This window comes from Muntiacus reevesi, chromosome 11 (assembly GCF_963930625.1).
Source record: "Muntiacus reevesi chromosome 11, mMunRee1.1, whole genome shotgun sequence".
Lineage (NCBI taxonomy): Eukaryota > Metazoa > Chordata > Mammalia > Artiodactyla > Cervidae > Muntiacus > Muntiacus reevesi.
In genome coordinates, this window is record NC_089259.1 from 26,109,746 (window position 1) to 26,127,654 (window position 17,909).

At 40.6% G+C, this 17,909-nt stretch overlaps 1 protein-coding gene across 6 annotated transcripts in view; it reads left to right on the plus strand.

Annotated features, from left to right (window-relative positions):
- Window positions 1-17,909, plus strand: part of STARD13 (StAR related lipid transfer domain containing 13) — a 221,877-nt gene that overhangs the window by 88,965 nt on the left and 115,003 nt on the right. The window contains exon 1 of one of the 6 annotated variants that reach the window (XM_065901728.1): window positions 15,946-16,099. The exons of the other annotated variants lie outside the window; for them this stretch is intronic. Within the exon in view, the coding sequence (XP_065757800.1) occupies window positions 15,955-16,099 (145 nt within the window). The 5' untranslated portion in view covers window positions 15,946-15,954. Of the gene's footprint in view, window positions 1-15,945; window positions 16,100-17,909 lie in introns of those variants that run through there. 6 annotated transcript variants of the gene reach the window in all.

A 17,909-nucleotide genomic window follows, 5' to 3' on the forward strand; every position in this document is an offset into this window, starting at 1 on the left:
GTCACCTGTGATCCAAGTGAGACACATACATACCTGCTAGGTCAGTACTCTTTACAGTGACAAAATTGGTTTTCTCCTGGCAGCTCCAATAGTATGTTAGAATCCTTGTGTATAGACCTTGAACATTAGGATTTATGAAAATGAGAACTATTCAAAGTTGAAACCAGCTGTTTAGTATATGTAAAAATGTGAGGAAGAGAGAACTAAATACAGCCCGTAGAGTGGAAACCTTCTTAGTCACTCGGTGTGGTTAAAACAAATGACAGGGGACTGCTGTGCAGCTATTTCCGTATTCCTAATGGAATGTCTAGCGTTCCTTTATCACTGCTGCCGGAGGAGCCTCTTGAGGCCCTCAGGCCACCCCAGCCAGCCTCACCCATGTTCTCATCGCCCCCTTGTCAAAAATAGGCAGTATGTGGGGGTGTGGCAACCAAGAAGGGATTAAAGGCAGGGAATTCCAAATAAAGGGCAGCTTCTGAGACATAAAAGCTGCTCAAAGTCTTGGGTAAATCATATATTTAAGCAGACTAAATTGAATTAGGAGATGATGGTATTTTCTTTTTTAGGAAGGCCAGGTATCATATGGGAAATATTAAATATAGCAATGATCTGAATACTTTATTTAATATGTGATTATTATTATGGCTATACCCTTTCAAGATGAATACAATTTTTTTTTATTTTTAGGCTTTATCAGAAATCTGCAGAGATAGGGTTTTGATAGTTGGTCCATTTTGAAAACGACTTCTGAATCTGTGTCCAGGATTAGATGTTACTTATTTATTTGAAGTAGAAACCTTATTTGACAAGCAAAATAAGGTGCCAAATCTGAGGTTTGCAGAAACAGGCTTTCAAAATTCCACCTACAACTAAAAAATGTATTTTATTAAGCTTACCATCTAGGGAAGAAATAACCCAACCTAGAGATACCAACAGCCAGTTAGACTTTTTGACAGAAAAACTTTGGAAAGCCTAAACATGTATGTCCACTTATTAAGAGTCTACCAGCCTTTTGCCTATTGCTGGCATAATGATGTCTTGTGCACTTCCTCTCTGAAAATAAAAAATAAATGACACTGAAACCAAAAACTCCGCAAATAGCGTCTATTCAGTCTTTGTAACTGACCTGAAGGCACAGGGTTTTCTCACGATGACTGCAGCTGGGCTGGATGAATCATCCTAACCTTGCATACTGTGTTTGTAGATCTTTCATTTTGATGAAGTGATTCATTTGGAAAGAGAGGCAAAACAAAGAGGACAAGGCCCAAAGACTCCAGGGGCCTGAGAGGGCTCAAAGTCACATAATCTTGTTGTTTGATCACACTGGCAGCCCTGATAGCAGAACCAAGGAAACCTGGGTAGCCTGTCAACCTGCGGTGGGTCACACTCTGGACACTAGATATTTGCATACCACCACTTCCTTTCAGGCTTCCCAGGTGGCTCAGAGGTAATGAGCCATTATATGCTAATGCAGGAGATGCAGGTTTGATCCATGGGTCAGGAAGATCCTCTGGAGAAGGAAATGGCAACCCACTCCAGTATTCTTGCCTGGGAAATCCCATGGACAGAAGAGTCTGACAAGCTACAGTCCATGGAGTCGCAAAGAGTTGGACACAACTGAGCACACACACACAACACACGCACACCTCCTTTCATTCTCAGGTCAGTCTCATGAGGTTGCTATTATGACATTTTACTGTTAAACATATGAGGCTCAGAGATATGACATAACTTGTAACTAAAGCACCTTAGATTCCAAACTCTACATCTTGCTATTCCGTGAACCCGTCCTCCCCTCTCTCCTTTCTCTAGGATGCCTTCCTTCCCTTTCTGTCTCAGTCCTATCCCTATTGGGATTCCCTGATAGCCCAGTTGGTAAAGAATCGCCTGCAATGCAGGAGACTCTGGTTCAGTTCCTGGGTTGGGAAGAGCCACTGGAGAAAGGATAAGCTACTCACTCCGGTATTCTTGGGCTTCCCTTGTGGTAAAGAATCCGCCTGCAATGCGGAAGACCTGCGTCTAATCCCTAGGTTGGAAGGATCGCCTGGAGAAGGAAAAGGCTACCCACTTCAGTATTCTGGCCTAGAGAATTCCATCGATTCTGCAGTCCGTGGGCTTGCAAAGAGTCGGACACGACTGAGCGACTTTCACTTTCACTTTCTTTCCTCCCTATTTTCCCCATTTATTCATTCATGTATTCACAACATACTGAGCCTCCACACCATGCCAGGCCCTGTGCTAGATCCCAGGATTCACTAATGAACAGGGCAGACAACAACCTTTTCCTCATGTAGCTGACAGTCTATTGAATAATAACAGACATGCTGCCAGAGTACAGGTTGAGGGGCCCAGGGGGATGGGGACTAGGGAAGTGGCACATACACAAGGGTTGCTGGCTTCCTGGGGAGGGTGGTAAGCGTATTCATTAGCAGACTAAGAATTTTAAAAAGATTTCAGCAGGATGGAACAATGGGTCAAAAATATTAGACAAAATTAAATAGGAATAAGTTTAAAGTTTTTGTTTAGGTTTATCTCAAAATGTATACAGATTTGGAAGACATGATTTCAAAAGGCTTCAGATGAGTTTTGAACCCCAGAAATAAGAAGCAATGGTTTTAAAAGGATGCAGTCTTAGGCTTTATCTGTACCACCTTTATTTGTAAAACAAGTGTTGTTAATTCCGTGTCACATCCTTAACTCTCTACTGAACTCTTCTGTTTTATGGGCAACACTGATTACTAGACAGTAAATAGTGAACTTTTAGCTTGAAATATATGAGCTGGGGCAGGGGGTAATTGATATCCCGAAGTAGATGATTTTCCTTAACAGTGCCTAGTAATATCTACTGTTTACACTGTTCAGGATGTGATTTTCTAGAAAAAATTTTTTTTTTTTTTTACTATTTTAGTCTAAATGAGAAGACAAAATTGGGCTATGCAAAGTTACAATAAGATAATACTAAAATGACATATGATCAGTTTATGATGGCATTGGGAATAGTGATGTGAGACTGGTACAGGAAGTGGAAAGAACACGTGCATCAGAATTAAACATATGAGTTTGGATACCAGCCCTGCTTATGTTCATTGTGATACAGACAGTTTGCTTCACATCTTCGAGCTTTAATTCTTTCATTTATAAATTGGTGCTACAAATGTCTGTATCACAAGGTTGTTACAGCAATTAGAAATGAAGTTGGGAAACTGACCAGCAAAGTGCCTGGCACATTGTAGGCGGCTAAGGAAACCCCAAGAAAATAAATCATTGAAAGAAAATAGGGGGAAGGTCAAGGAAGGATTTTTGGAAGAAATGTTTTTTGAGATTCTTTCTTAAGAAATCCTGGGCATAGATTGACTTCATTTTAAGAAATCCATTACAGACAGAAAAACAATGACAAAATGAATATATAAGGTCAAGAATTTGTATGGAATGGTGTTGTGATTTCTCTTTGGTCAACCAGGCTGTCATTTGATAATGTGTTTTGTTGAGACTGAAATTCATTGACATCTGTCTGTGGCTGGTGATAATCTCTGGGTGTGTGTTGATTTCCCTACTCCTAAATCCTCCCTGTATTTGGGGAATGGTGTCATATTGTTATCAACTTGTTTTTCTCATTTTAATTTATAAAACTAGTCATCATTTTAATGCCATGTAGAATGTCAAACCTTTATCATAAGAATTTGCATGAAGTACATTTCCTTGTGATAGCTTCCTGTGAAATGTAGTGTTCATTTCTCCTCTTTTATCAGCAATATCTTACAAGGGGACAAGGAGTTCTGTTTCATGTTTTCTTCTTTATCAGAAACTACTGCCTCAATTATTAGTAGAAAGTAGAAAATAATACATTGTATTATTTAAAATATTTTAAAGAGAACTAGATAATATGTTCAACTTCCCACTCTAAAATCAAAGAAACGTCAAGCAAGTTCATTAAATACAACTAATAATTTAAAATATTGTGTAATTGAGATGTTCTGGGCTAATAAGGAAGTAGGTATTGGTGAGGAAGAAATGAAGTGATTGGAGAGATGAAGGAAGAAGGGAAGGAAGAAGAGAGAACAAAATACAGGGCCAAGAAAAGGCGGAAGCAGAGAGGAATGCAAAGGAGGAGGAGAAGAAGAAGAAGCAAGAGAGACAGAAAAAAAGTAAGAGGAACAGAGAAATGGGTGAGATTAGTGTGGAATAGGGGTCACTGTACTTCTTGCCAGAGGTCCTGTTTCCCAACCTGCCATTCAAGTCTTAACCCCAGAAGGATATGATTCTATATCTAAAGACCAAAGTCAGAGGTTTTATTGTGTGAAGACAAGGGCATGAATCTCTAACACATTTTCACATGCCCAGGATTGTCATAGACATTCAATTTTAGTATCATATAACAGACTGTGGGAAGTTCTTCAAGAGATGGGAATACCAGACCACCTTATCTGCCTCCTGAGAAATCTGTATGCAGATCAAGAAGCAACAGTTAGAACCAGACATGGAACAACAGACTGGTTCCAAATCAGGAAAGGAATACGTCAAGGTTGTATATTATCACACTGCTTATTTAACTTCTGTGTAGAGTACATCATTCAAAATGCCAGACCGGATGATGCACAAGCTAGAGTCAAGACTGCTAGGAGAAATATCAATAACCTCAGATATGCAGATGACACAACCCTTATGGCAGAAAGCGAAGAACTAAAGAGCCTTTTGATGAAAGTGAAAGAAGTGAGTAAAAAAGCTGGCTTAAAACTCAACATTCAAAAAACAAAGATCTATGGCATCTAGTCCCATCACTAATGGCAGGTAGATGGCAGAACAATGGAAACAGTGAAAGACTATTCTTTTGGGCTCCAAAATCACTGCAGATGGTGACTGCAGCCATGAAATTAAAAGATGCTTGCTCCTTGGAAGAAAAGCTATGACCAACCTAGACAGCATATTAAAAAGCAGAGACATTATTTTGCCAACAAAAGTCCATCTAGTCAAGGCTATGGTTTTTCCAGTAGCCATGTATGGATGTGAGATTTAGACTATAAAGAAAGCAAGTTCCGAAGAATTGATGGTTTTGAACTGTGGTGTTGAGAAAACTCTTGAGAGTCCCTTGGACTGCAGAAGCTCAAACCAGTCCGTCCTAAAGGAAATCAGTCCTGAATATTCTTTGGAAGTACTTATGCTGAAGCTGAAACGTCAATCCTTTGGCCACCTGATGTGAAGAACTGACTCATTTGAAAAAACCCTGGTGCTAGGAAAGATTGAAGGCAGGAGGAGAAGGGGTCAACAGAGGATGAGATGGCTGGATGGCATCACTGGCTCGATGGACATAGTTTGACCAAGCTCTGAGAGTTGGTGAAGGCCAGGGAAGCCTGGTGTGCTGCTGTCCATGGGGTCGTAAAGAGTCAGACGTGACTGAATGACTGAACTGAACTGAACAATTCCTTTGTCATGAAAAATTTACTGTTGCATTCTCTTCTTCCTTTTTTTCACTATCTTCCTCTTCTTCCTGACTCATTTGAAACTCAAAACTTATTTCTAAAAATAGAAACCTAAGTTTAAAATGCTATATGTCTATTTATTCAAAATTAATTTTTTTTAGCCTTGTCAGGTCTTGAAGTGCTGTGATGTCAGGACCCCTCAGAATATCATGTAAATAACTGAAGTGAAAAGTCCTTTGCGTCAGTCAGTGGTTCCCAACCCTGTAAGTTCATCAAAATCACCTGGAAGCTATTGATACCTAGGGTGTCTGGGTCCACTGACTGGGGTGATCAGAGTTGGAGTTGCCTATTATTATTTTTTAAGCACCTCGGGTTATGTGATAATGCAACCAGTGCTGAGAAACATGCCTTTGGGGAGATGGCAACAAAATGTGCGGATCAGGGCTCTTGTGCTCACTAGTAAGGGATTATATAGCCTTTGTGTATATAACTGGGATCATGTGGTTTGGCAACTTACTGTTACATATATGGTAGAACGTTTGTGTCCCTTGGTGGTGGCTGTGATTTAGTCAATAAGTCGTGTTCCCAACCCCATGGACTCTAGCCCACCAGGCTCCTCTGCCCATGGGATTTTCCAGGCAAGAATACTGAAGTGAGTAGCCAATGCCTTCTCCGGGGGATCTTCTGGACCCAGTGATTGATTGAACCTGTGTCTCCTGCATTTCAGGTGGATTCTTTACTGACTGAGCCACCAGGAAAGACTTGAGTCCCTTGGGAAAATGTTATGAAAAGACTAGCTCCAAAAAGTGAGAGAGATGCTGGTCATGTGGAGTAATTGTCTTAGAAACAAGGTTGTAGAAGCTTCATGTTGAATTTGTACCTGCTTACCCACCATCTGAGCACAGTACTCCTCATGTTGTCCTGTTGCCTGCTCACTTGAGCATGGATGGACTCTGCATTTCGAGTTTCCTTCCATTCTAATTTTCTGCCTCCTGGCATCTCAGCTCCAGCCAAATTCAGCCACGATACACTTTCTCTTCTGGGCCTTTTCCCAGTCATTCCTTTAAATTGGACCAATCTATAACTAACTCTGCCTAACCACACCACCATCATTTCATCATCGCTCATCAAAATTTTATCTATCCTTCGAGGCCCTTCTCCCATGAGGCAATCTTAATTCTCTTGCCAACAGATACAATCTTTCTTATCTTTGAAATCCCACTGTATGTTCCGTTCTCTCTCTCTCTTTCTCTCTCTCTCCTTATCTGTTTTTCTTTTATGGTCATGAATATTTTTATCTTATTTGTCTAATAAGCTGAGTGAAGGTTGAGACTTTGTCTTTGGATCCTTTGCTGAGCCTGTCTGCCCCGCTATTATGCATAGAAAATGCTCAACAAATATGTATTCAGTAGAATTTAATTTAAAAAAAAGGTGGTGATTGAGGTGTAAAACTGATTTAGACAGATGCATTTGTTAAAATAAATCTGCAGGTTTTGGAGATGCTTTTGTGCTCATAGACATATAGAGTTAGACAAAGACACAGACATAAGGAGCTCATGATCTCTGATGCATTCCAGTCAATGTTGAATAGAGATCCATGTGCGCGTTTCTGGGTGCATTAGGTACAAAGTGAATGAACAGGTCATGTTTTATCCAATGCTAGCACGATAAGTCCTCTGTATTTCTCTTTTGTGAAATAAGACGGACACTTATTTGTCTTCAGTCACTTCCTCTTGATTCGTGTTGATGCTCTGTCTTAAACTGTAACCGGATTTATTCTCTTCTGCTTCAGAAGAAAGACAAAGCCTTATGTCTACTAGTACAGTATCCTTTCTACCAACATACACACGAAAGAAATTATAATTTTTAAGAATTTGCCAAGCTTGAGTTTACTCTTTGTGTTGTTCCTCTGGATAATAGGCCTTCCCTTCCCTCTTCCTGCATCTTCCAAATATCCCCTCTTGTATAGCAAATAAAATGTAATTGCTGTCCTTAAGCCGTATTTCTCTTCTGCTGTGTGCAGTAACCACAAGTGTGCTTTTAAACGTAGAATCTGGCCCCTTGAGTTTAACACAGTTAATTTAATCTATTCTTTAAATAACTTTTTAAAAAATGAATGAATGAAAGAAGGAAAAGAAATCTATTTTAGGAACAAAAATGTATCTGTGCAGTTTTCTTCTCATGTGGAAGACAAAGAACCTTTCCAATCGGAGGACAGAATGACAGTTCCACTTATCTTGGCTGCTTGGAAATTAGATCACTGACATATTTTCTGTTGAAGAAGAAACCTTATCTTAGTGGCTAAATTTCAGAATCAATCATCTGAATTTCAGTCCTGCTCCTCTCACAAGCAGGGAGCATTATGCAATTTGTACGTTTCAATTAGGTTGCAATAAAAAATGAGTAGCTCAAGGGCATTAGTTTATTACTGGTATCCAGCCATGTTTTCTTTTGCTAAATGACATTCTGAAAGCCTCCATTCTGAGCATAATCACCTTAGGGTGCCCACAGAGTGTGGCCCCAAATGATTCAATTATGGCTGAAAGTCATTGTCTTCCCGGAACACAAGACTCTAGAAGCACATCTGCTGCCTTTTGCATTCAAGAGAGATTTTTTTTTCTTTCGTAAGTGTCCCTGCAAGGATGTAAATGAAAATGATGATTATGTTCTGTCTGAGTTCTCACTGTTCTGTCTTTTCTGTCTGATCTGCTTTTATGAAGTGACATGTTGCATCTTAGGATAAATTATCATCAGTTTACTAACAAGTAAGTTTATAAATGAGTGGATTCAAATGAGGAACATTTCCCCATAGAACCAACAGTAAAATATTCTGAGCTATATATCCAAAATGTATCAGAAACTCCTACTACTCAACTACAAAACAAAACAAATAACTCACTGGATTAAAAAGTGACGAAGGACTTGAATAGACATTTCTCCAAAGAAGATATACAAATGTCCAATCAGCACATGGAAAAATGCTCAATAACACTAACCATCAGGGAAATTCATGTTAAAACCAAAATGAGATATTATCACCTTGAACCTATTAAGATAACCATTATCAAAACAATAAAATAAAAAATAACAAGTGTTGGTAAGGATTTAGAGAAATTGGAACACTTATGCACTGTTAGTGGGATGTAAAACAGTGCAGCTGCTATAGAAAATAGTATGGCATTTCCTCAAAAAATTAAAATATTATTACCATATGATCTAGCAATTCTACTTCTTCACATATAACCAAAAGAACTGAAAATGGATCTCCAGGAGATACTTGCACACCCATGTTCATTGCAGCATTATTTACAATAGTGAAGAGGTGAAGAAAACAAACTAAATGTTCACCAACAGGTGAAAAGATAAAGAAAATGTGACACATACATAGAGAGGAATACTATTCTGTTTTATAAAAGGAAATCTTGTCATATGGTACAAAATAGATGAACCCTGAAGACATTATACCAAGTGAAATAAGCCAGTCATAGAAAGATAAAGACTGTATGATTCCACGTATGTGAGGCACCTAGAGTCAAACTCATAGAAACAGAAAGTAGAATGCCGATTTCAGGACCTAGAGGAAGAGGAGATGAGGAGTTGTTTAATAAGTAAAGAGTTTCAGTTCTGCAAGATGAAAATGTTCTAGAGATCTATTGTACAGCAGTGTTTGTATAGATAACACTAAAAATACTGTACACTTAAAAATGGTTAAGATTGTAAATTTTACGTTGTGTGCTTTTTTTTTTTAACCACATAAAAAAGTCATCCTTCCTCAATGTACTTTCACAGAATTAAAGAGATAGTGTGTGTAAAGTGCTTAGAATAACACTTGACTCGTAATGTGAACTTATATGTTATTATTGTTATTGCCACAAATTAATCAACTCAAGCCCAAGGATGATAAGTGACTTTCTCAGTGTTCCACAACTACTGAATAATAGAACTGGATCTTCAAGTCAGGTTCTCTCAACCTAGGAGCTCTTGGATTTTCCACTGTTTTTTAATTCCTAAAACTGAAACTTTCTCCCTTCATGGCAAAAAAATAAACAAATAAAAGTCCTGGAATCTCAAAATTCAAAACCACTATTCTGTTCCTTACTGGACAAACCAAAAGAAGATGAATTTTGCTCTTCTTCCAATGCAAATTTTTTTATCACTCACTTTATCTTTAGGGAGCTGAGTATTTGTTTTCCCCAAATCTTTCACCTCACTTGACCCCATTTTTAATCTCTTGGAAAGCCAGTCTTAGTCTGTTATAGTGCCTCAGGAAAAATGAATCTTTAGTCTCAAGGCAAATCTTCAGTTTTACCATCTGACTTTGTCTTTGAAACTAGCCAGGAGTTGGACCAACAAAGAAAAATTCCGAGGAAGCTTGGTTGTGTCTATTGTGTTCACTGGTGAATTCCTAGGGCTTTTTGTGGTGCTGTATCTGTGTATAAGTGAATCAAGGAAAACTGAATGCAATTTTAAACAGGGTCTTAGACTATCCAAGCTGGAAGTAATCCAGGGTCACCCACAACTAGTCAGTGGAAGAGCTAGTCTCAAAATGCATTTCCACTTTCTAATGGTATGTTTGTAATTACTAGTGATTAATTACTCTGTTTGGTTTACATAAGATATGTTTCTGAAAGACATAATCTGATCTATCTCATTTTGTGAGAAAGCTGTCATTGGTATTCAAGCAGTTCTGAGTCTGGAGTACTCTGATGTTTTTTTTTTCTTTTTTTGCCAGACAGGAAGTTTCATTTTATTTTGGGTCACAAAAGACTCTTTTTCAGCCCAGTGAGTTTATTTTAAAGGCAAAAATCTTTTCAGAGAAGATACAGTGTTTTCCAGAGTATCAGGAGAGATGGTAACAGGTTTTTCCCTAGAAAAATTTGACAAGGGTGTTCAAGTGGGCTTTGCAGGGGTGGAGAGGTTAAGGGAAAATTGGAAGTTTTTGATGAAAGGATCACACTGATATGAGTGCTATGACCTAGGAAAATTTATCTAGCACCAAGGTATAGGGCTACTTGGAGAAGATTCTGGAAACAGGAAAATCAAAACAAGAGTCAATTGAAATAGTCCCAATGGAAAGGGAGGCTACTCCAAACTTTGTTAATGGTGGGAACAGAAAGGAGGAATAAGATATTAAGAAACAAGATGTATTTACCTTCTAGAAAGGAAAGACTAAGTCTTCAATGTCCAGCACTGACCCAGTGCCTTCATCTGGCAGCTACTCAATATACAGATGTTTTATGAATTAATGAATGCATTAAAAGTGAAGGCTAAGGAAAAACACAGATTACAGGATACTTTCCTGCATTTCTCTTTTCTTACCTAGTTAGCTAAGAGTGCTGGTTCCGTTAAGAATCCTGAGTTTGTCGAGAGGACAGATCTAATTCCCGGGAAAGAGAATGAATTTAGTTTGGTTCTGGGTGAATTCAATAATCAGGTAGTAGCTGGAAATCTGGGACTTGTAAAGAAGACAAAGGCGGAGTTTCAAGAGAAGTCCAGAGTGTTGAGATGGGTCTGGATGTCATCAGCAAATGGAGAAAGCTGAATTCCTCAGTGTGGATGAGGATGTAAAGGCTGGTGTTGGAATAAAAGAGAAGAGGTTATGCATCCATGAGAAGCATATGCAGGAGAAGAGGGAGAAGGAAGAACCAAGCTGAGAAAATGAAGGCTAATTTATTAAGAGCATATCCAAGGGAGGAAAGAATTTCTGTTATGAAATAGTGGTCAAAAAGCGTTAAACTTTGAAGAGGAGACTGAACTATTTGGGAAAAGCAAATGAATTTGTGCTGACCTCAGAAGATAGTGATAAATTAATTCCTAAAAATCAACACATAGTGTAAGAATGCTGAAGATATCTGTTGGGCTGCTACTGTGAGCAGGAGGCGCTGGGATCGAGGAATGGAGGCCCAGCTGATCCTTGATGGGGCTTGCTTTCTATCCCCTCAAAATCAAACAGCGAAATGACTCCAACACAAGAGGATTCAAGTTAACAAAGGTTCTCTTCTCCTGCACTCTCCGGACAGCTTTCTTCCTCTGCTTAACATTCAGCGGGCATCTTGCTAAGGAAGTAGGGGAGCTCCCAAGGAAAATTGTTGCAGAAAGCTCCTGCTTTAGTACTCAAAAGTTGGGAAATCTCTGCATATGTACAAAGGCTTAATGGGATTAACTGGGATGAAATACTGAGATCTGCTCCTCAGTGAAGGAGGTTTTACTCAAACCTCTAACACATCAACAGCCGTGTGTTTTCACCATCGCCAGTGGTCTCCTCGCCTCTCATTCTTCGTTACTCTTCTCCACAGAAATGCCGACAGCTTGCATGAGGTGTGCCCTGGAGGGTATTATTAAGGCAGAGGAGAATGAAAATCAAATTCCTGTCAAGAACTTTGGATCATGGCTTTAAGGCTAGCCTTAGATCTTGTCCTCTGAAGGAAGCAGTATGATTCATTCTCAACAATCAGAAACACTCAGTGATAAAATGATTCGGTTTTCAAGAATCAAAAGGCATTGTGTACTCTCTAGAACACCACAGATTATTCACAATTCAGCAAGTTTTCATTATTTTAAAATTGTAGACTAGCAGAAAGATTATAGGCAGGTTTCCAGGTGGCTCAGTGATTAAGAATCCACCTGCCAATGCAGGAGACACGGATTCAATCCTTGGGTTGGGAAGATCCCCTGGAGGAGGAAATGGCAACCCACTCCAGTATTCTGGCACAGAGAGTCCCATGGACAGAGGGACCTGATGGGCTACAGTTCATGGGGCTGCAAAGAGTCAGACATGACTGAGCACACACGTATATATCTAGACGCCAGTGTGTGTGTGTGTCTTTATGCAGGTTGGTTTATGTTGGGTTTTTATTTTTTGTTTGCCCCATCTGGGCCATTTCTGTACTTTTTCATGCAAACTGAGATTGTTGTATTATTACTTTGCAAACTGAACAGCCACAGGCCCTACTACATAGCTTTGCTTTTAGAACATGCCCTGCCATGGTGGTTCTCACACCTGAGTGTGCACTAGAATCATGAGGAGGCCTGGTTAAACCACAGATGGTTTCCCCCCACCCGCACAGTTTCTGAGTCACTGAGCCTGAGGTGGGGCCTAAGAATTTGCATTTATAGCAAGTTCTCAAATCTTCTTGGTCCATGGTTCTCTCAAAACACTGTGCCCATAGGTTGGGCTGCCAGACCTATGGGGCAACTCTATTTCTAGGAAGAAAGAAATACCTCACAGTTCCAACAACTTAAAAAAGTATTTAGTCTTAACAACTTAGGCATTAAAAAAAAACAATACCCTTAAATTGGAAAAAATAATTTTTAAATTTCATTATTAATAACCACAACTAGTTAATAATGGGATGTGTGCACTCATGGAGACTGCACAGCTTCTCACACCTTGGAATCAGTTTGGATGTCACCACCACATTCTCTATTCCACATTGATTTTCAACAAGGAACTTGCTTTTTATCACAGCAGCTGTCAAAAGCCCAGCTTTGCAAATGGTGGCCTCATGGAAAGGAATGTTGAAATGAGCTCATGTTGCCCTTGTCAGCTACCTTGAACTACTCGTTTTCTCAGTGTCTGATAGATGCCTGGCATTGCTGTGAGTCCCTTGAAATGTTAGAATATTTCGAGATTCCCCTGTGCGTTTACTGCAGTGCCCCCAGGGCACCTCCAGGGACACCGTGGGAGCTGGGTCTTAAGTGCTGCTGCTGCTGGTTTGAAGACTGAACTTTGAGAGTCATCGTACTGATGACTCAGAGATCACAAGGCAGGTGATCTTTCTCTGAGCTCTTTCTTAATTTTTGACAATCTTTAATATTCTTAAAATGTTGGAAAGCAGGAAATGAAGAAAATTACATACAAATTTATTATTATTTATTTATTTTTATTTCTGAAAGCAGAATTGGGTAGGGAAGGAATTAGAAAATGAATGAATGAATGAATGAATAAAGATACCACAAAAAGAGTTGTAAATTTTGAAATTAAAGTTACTTAAAATTATGTGCAATTGTTGTTATGGCACATTTACAAAGGAGTTTGTTTTTTTTTTAAGCCATTTTTCAGTCATAATTAAACTGAGCAGTCCCAGTGAGCTAGGTAAAGATTACTGTCTTCACTTTACACACAGGAACTGATATGTCAGATTAGGTGATTTACCTTAGACTAAAAAGAGCTTAATTTGGTGGAGACAGAAAGCTGAAATCACAGTATCTTAGCTCTCCTTAAATGATAAGTCATAAGAAACTGGCCTGGGACTTCCTTGGCAGTCCAGTGGTTAAGACTTCACCTTCCAGTGCAGGGGATGGGGATTTAATCTCTGGTTAGGGAGCTAGGATGTCACATGCCTCACAGCCAAAAAAAAAAAAAACAAGAAAAAAACATAAAACAGAAATAATATTGTAACATATTCAATAAAGTCTTTAAAAATGACCCACATCAAAGAAAGAAAGAAAAGAAACTGGCCTGTTATTTCACGTCAGATTCCCTCAAGCTTCATAATTAATTTTCTCAAAAACCTTGGAAGTGTGTTCATAGCAAGCAGTCCTGTTTGACTAACAAGAAATCCATGGCCAGTCATGCAAGTGTTTGGGGGTGTGAGTTTCTAAAGCATTTGAAGGAAAGAGGGAAGACAGTGTGATGAGTTCGAAGTCATGGAACTATAGAGAGAGGAAGACAGGCAGGTACCTTTGACAATAACCAGGGCTGGTGTCCTCAGGAGCATCTTCTTGGAATTTAAGAATTTAAAGCCCCTTGGGGACAAAATGACAGGGAAAAAAATCATTTTAAACCAAAAGCTGCAGGTTAATAGTCAAAGTCCTACACCTTGGGAGTAGATGTTCCACTTCTGCTTGATCGAATCACTGCTTCAGAGGGGGCCCATGCCAGGTACTTAAAGAGAATCTTTTCAGATACAGCCAGCCAAGCAAAGGTTTCTATGGAGACATAGTTTTAAGTCACATGGGTATATCAGTGTAACTCGACATATCTTTGTCTCGTCCACAGTGCCTCGTAGGTTAAGCACTTGATCTACATTACTGGGGTTTCCTGAGTATGACTGTAAGGTTCTAGAGGAAAAGAGAGGTGACAAGTGGTTGTAAATTGAGTGACTACTTTTTCAATCGGTCCTGGAGTCCATGTGATCTGACATACTATCCAGCCACTAGATGACTGAGCAGAGTATACACGTTCAGATGACACTGTATCAGTTGGTTGTTCAACTCAAATTTCAGATAAAACTCAGTCAACTTAAAAAAGTTAGAGAAATGCCACTGGTCCTGGAAAGAGCGATCTGTAGTGTGAATCCCAGCTTTGCTACTTACAGCCGTGTGACCAAGGCCATCTTCAAACTTTAAGTTTCTTACCTCGTGGGTCTGTGTCAAGCTCGACAGTGAGCTAATAAATGTAACCGCACACTGTAAGTTTTTTAGATACCATCAACTCAAGGTGATACTCAGGGTCCACAACATCTTATCAACTCCCCAAATCTGCTTCTCCTTCAATTCCTTACTCTTAGCTCAGGGCTCTCAAAACCCATATGCCTGCAGGGTAGCAATGCTGGCCTGGGCAAGTCAGCCTGTGTACATTGCAGGGGTCCATTGTAAAGCTATAGGGCTTTATGTCCAGTCTAAAGCTATATGTCCAGTCTAGAGAGAGCCACTCAGCCACCGCTGTGTGCCAGGCCCCGAGCCTTATCTCCACAGAGCCTTATGCAATGTGCTGGACACAAAATAGGTGCACAGTGAGAGGCGGGCACCTGCCGTCCTGCCTGACAGGACATCACCCCCTTCCCCAAGGCCTTATGCCCTGATGGCCACTGAGTTCGCACCTCCAGGGCTGGGGCAGCCTGCCCACTGCTGTTGAGACTGGCCCTCACCTTGTCTCACCCTTAAGATAAACTGTAGGTTCTAATTGTTGGGTGTTCAATTGAAGGATTTCGTGCGACCCAAGACTGGAGTGATAGATCACCCTATATATGGCCATCTTAAATTCTATCTCCTTTAAAACCAATGTCCCAATCTCTACAGTAGGAGTTAAAGATTGTTTTCTGTCTTCCTTATATGGGCACAGCTTTCTGATTACATCTCAGGCTCAGCCCTTCTCAGGTATTAGAATTCTCTCCCCAGTGCTTCCGTTTCCTTCGTCAGATTTGTAGCATCTCACAGTTTGCGGTCCTCATCTCCTCCCTGGTATCTAGATGGTGCTTCTCAGGGATGTACTTACAGAAAGAATACTTTGCTTGATCTGAAGAAATAAATCATTCAGATACAAAATGAGTAAAGACTGACCCTGGGTCTCATAATGGACTAAATAAATAGCCTTTTAGGAGAGATCATGTGATTCTTGGATGAGTCAACTGGAGGGTAACAGGAAATAGGTTGAGATTTCAGCAAAAGAGAATTCCCTGTATCAAAAAGCAGCCTTTGATCAGAAGGATGATGGGGAAAGAAAACAAAGTGAGTACAGCTTGCAAAAGATCATGAAGTCACCACTCTCAGAATCGTTCAGTATTGTGCCACCATCCATGTGTATCAGTTTAAAATGAAGATTTTCCTGAAGTTAGGGCTGGAGGAAGTAATGGAGGAGGCTTGGTTCAGGCAGGCATCTCCCGAAACCCAGTGGACCAGGATGAATAGCTGCCCTATTTCCAACAGAAGTGCCATACTTATTTTTCTTTTCAACCAAGGTAAGATGGACTAGCTTATTCCTGTCTAAACTGTGATTGTTGAGGTTTAGAAGTCAGGACTGTGACAGTATGAAGCTAACTAGCCGTATTACATTATAGTTGAATACTTTTCCCCACAAAAGATTTATCGAAGACTCGGCAAATTACCATTTGCCATGGTCTTCAGTGAGGAACCACAGCTCCGAAATCCTTCCTCCACCATGTGGGCTGACCATCTGCTCACAGTGCTTGCAGATTCCCTTCCAGGGTTCATGAAGTCTCCCTGTGTTCTTGCACGTCTCTGAAATGCCCCGGGCAACTGCTCTTCCCTGCAATGGAGCGGCCACAACAGCTGTGGGATTCACCAGGCCTTGTCTCGGCTCCATTTCTGGCAGCAGGCAGCAACCGCCAAGCCGCTCTCCAAAAAAGCCTGCGAATTGTAAACCCATTAAGGCTTAACTCCTAGGGGACAACAAAGAGCGCTGCTGCCTTTGCATGTGTGCTCTGTGTGGGCTCACAGGGGCCTCCAGCACCTGGGCCTGTCCTCAGGGCCGGGGCGATCTGTAGGGAAAGTTACAAGCTGCTGAGGGAATATTTTCACAGGTTTTTCCGAACAAAGGGTTCTTTCTTCAAACCCTGTGCAACTCTTTCCTGATTGTTAATTAACCAAACCTTGTGAAAAACAAGCCATTTCTGTAAATAGAAGTTGTGCGTGTGTGTGTGCGCACACACGCGCACGTATGTATGGTATGGCTGGCTGTCTTGTTTGTGTTTTCTGACACGTGCCGTGAAGCTCTGGTTTGAGTTTGCCGGGATGGTAAGGGGCCTGTCGCGAGGCATTCCGCCCTTCCCAGTCACCTTCGTCGCGGCGCTGCCGTCCTCCAGCGTTGAGTACATTCTGTGTGCTTTTTGCCTGAAGTGGCCCCCTCTCCCCTGAAGCCAGCGGCCTGTTTTGGTCTGCCTCTCGGTGTTCTCACCATCGCTCATCTGTCTTCCTCTGTTTGCTCCCTTGGAGTCACTGTTTAGGAAGCCCCTGCCTGGCCCATCTGTCTTAAATCACTACTTTGTTTACTTTCCCAGACGCTTTCCCACCCAGGAACCTGCCCCCTGTCTTGTCGCATGCCTTTTGTATGTGTGTGTGTTTGAAGATCTGAAAGCCCTCTTTCCTCAGAAGCCGCTACAGGGCCCTGGCAGTCATTATAAGGGCTGATTCACCGCTTGGTGCCTGTGGCCACCTCCTCAGAGCTGGCCAGGGCCTGCTGACCTTCTGGAACTGTTGGCGAAGACTTCCAAACCCTACCTCTTTTAACTCTGCTTTTCCAGTTACGCATTAGGAGTTTTCTAAGCTTTACAATTCAGTATCCTGGAGTTTTTGAAAGAGGGTTACATTTTGTTTATTTTATCCACCACTAAGGTGCTTATTGTTGAGATTATCAATTCCATCTTTGTCTTACTGGTACTTGATCAATACTTCTGGTATTAAATCTAGCCTTTTTGATCATGATTGTGTTCGGGGAAAGAAGCTCTTCACAGGCCTCTAGTGGACATGCCATGGAACTGCAGAAGTCTTATATTCAAATACGTGAAACTGGTGTGACTTATGGGCTTCCCTGGTGTCTTAGACGGTAAAGAATTCGCCTGCAATCCCAAAACATGATCTTCATCAGATTTTTAATTTAATAGTGTAGTAGTCCATTTGAAGGCATAGAAATTAAGAAAAATGGTGAAATCAAATTCTTGGCTGACTTTAACCACAGGGTATCATCAAGTTGTCAGTTGCTGCCTGATAGCAAGTGGAATGAGTTTCTTTGTCTATTTAGTCTCTGTAACA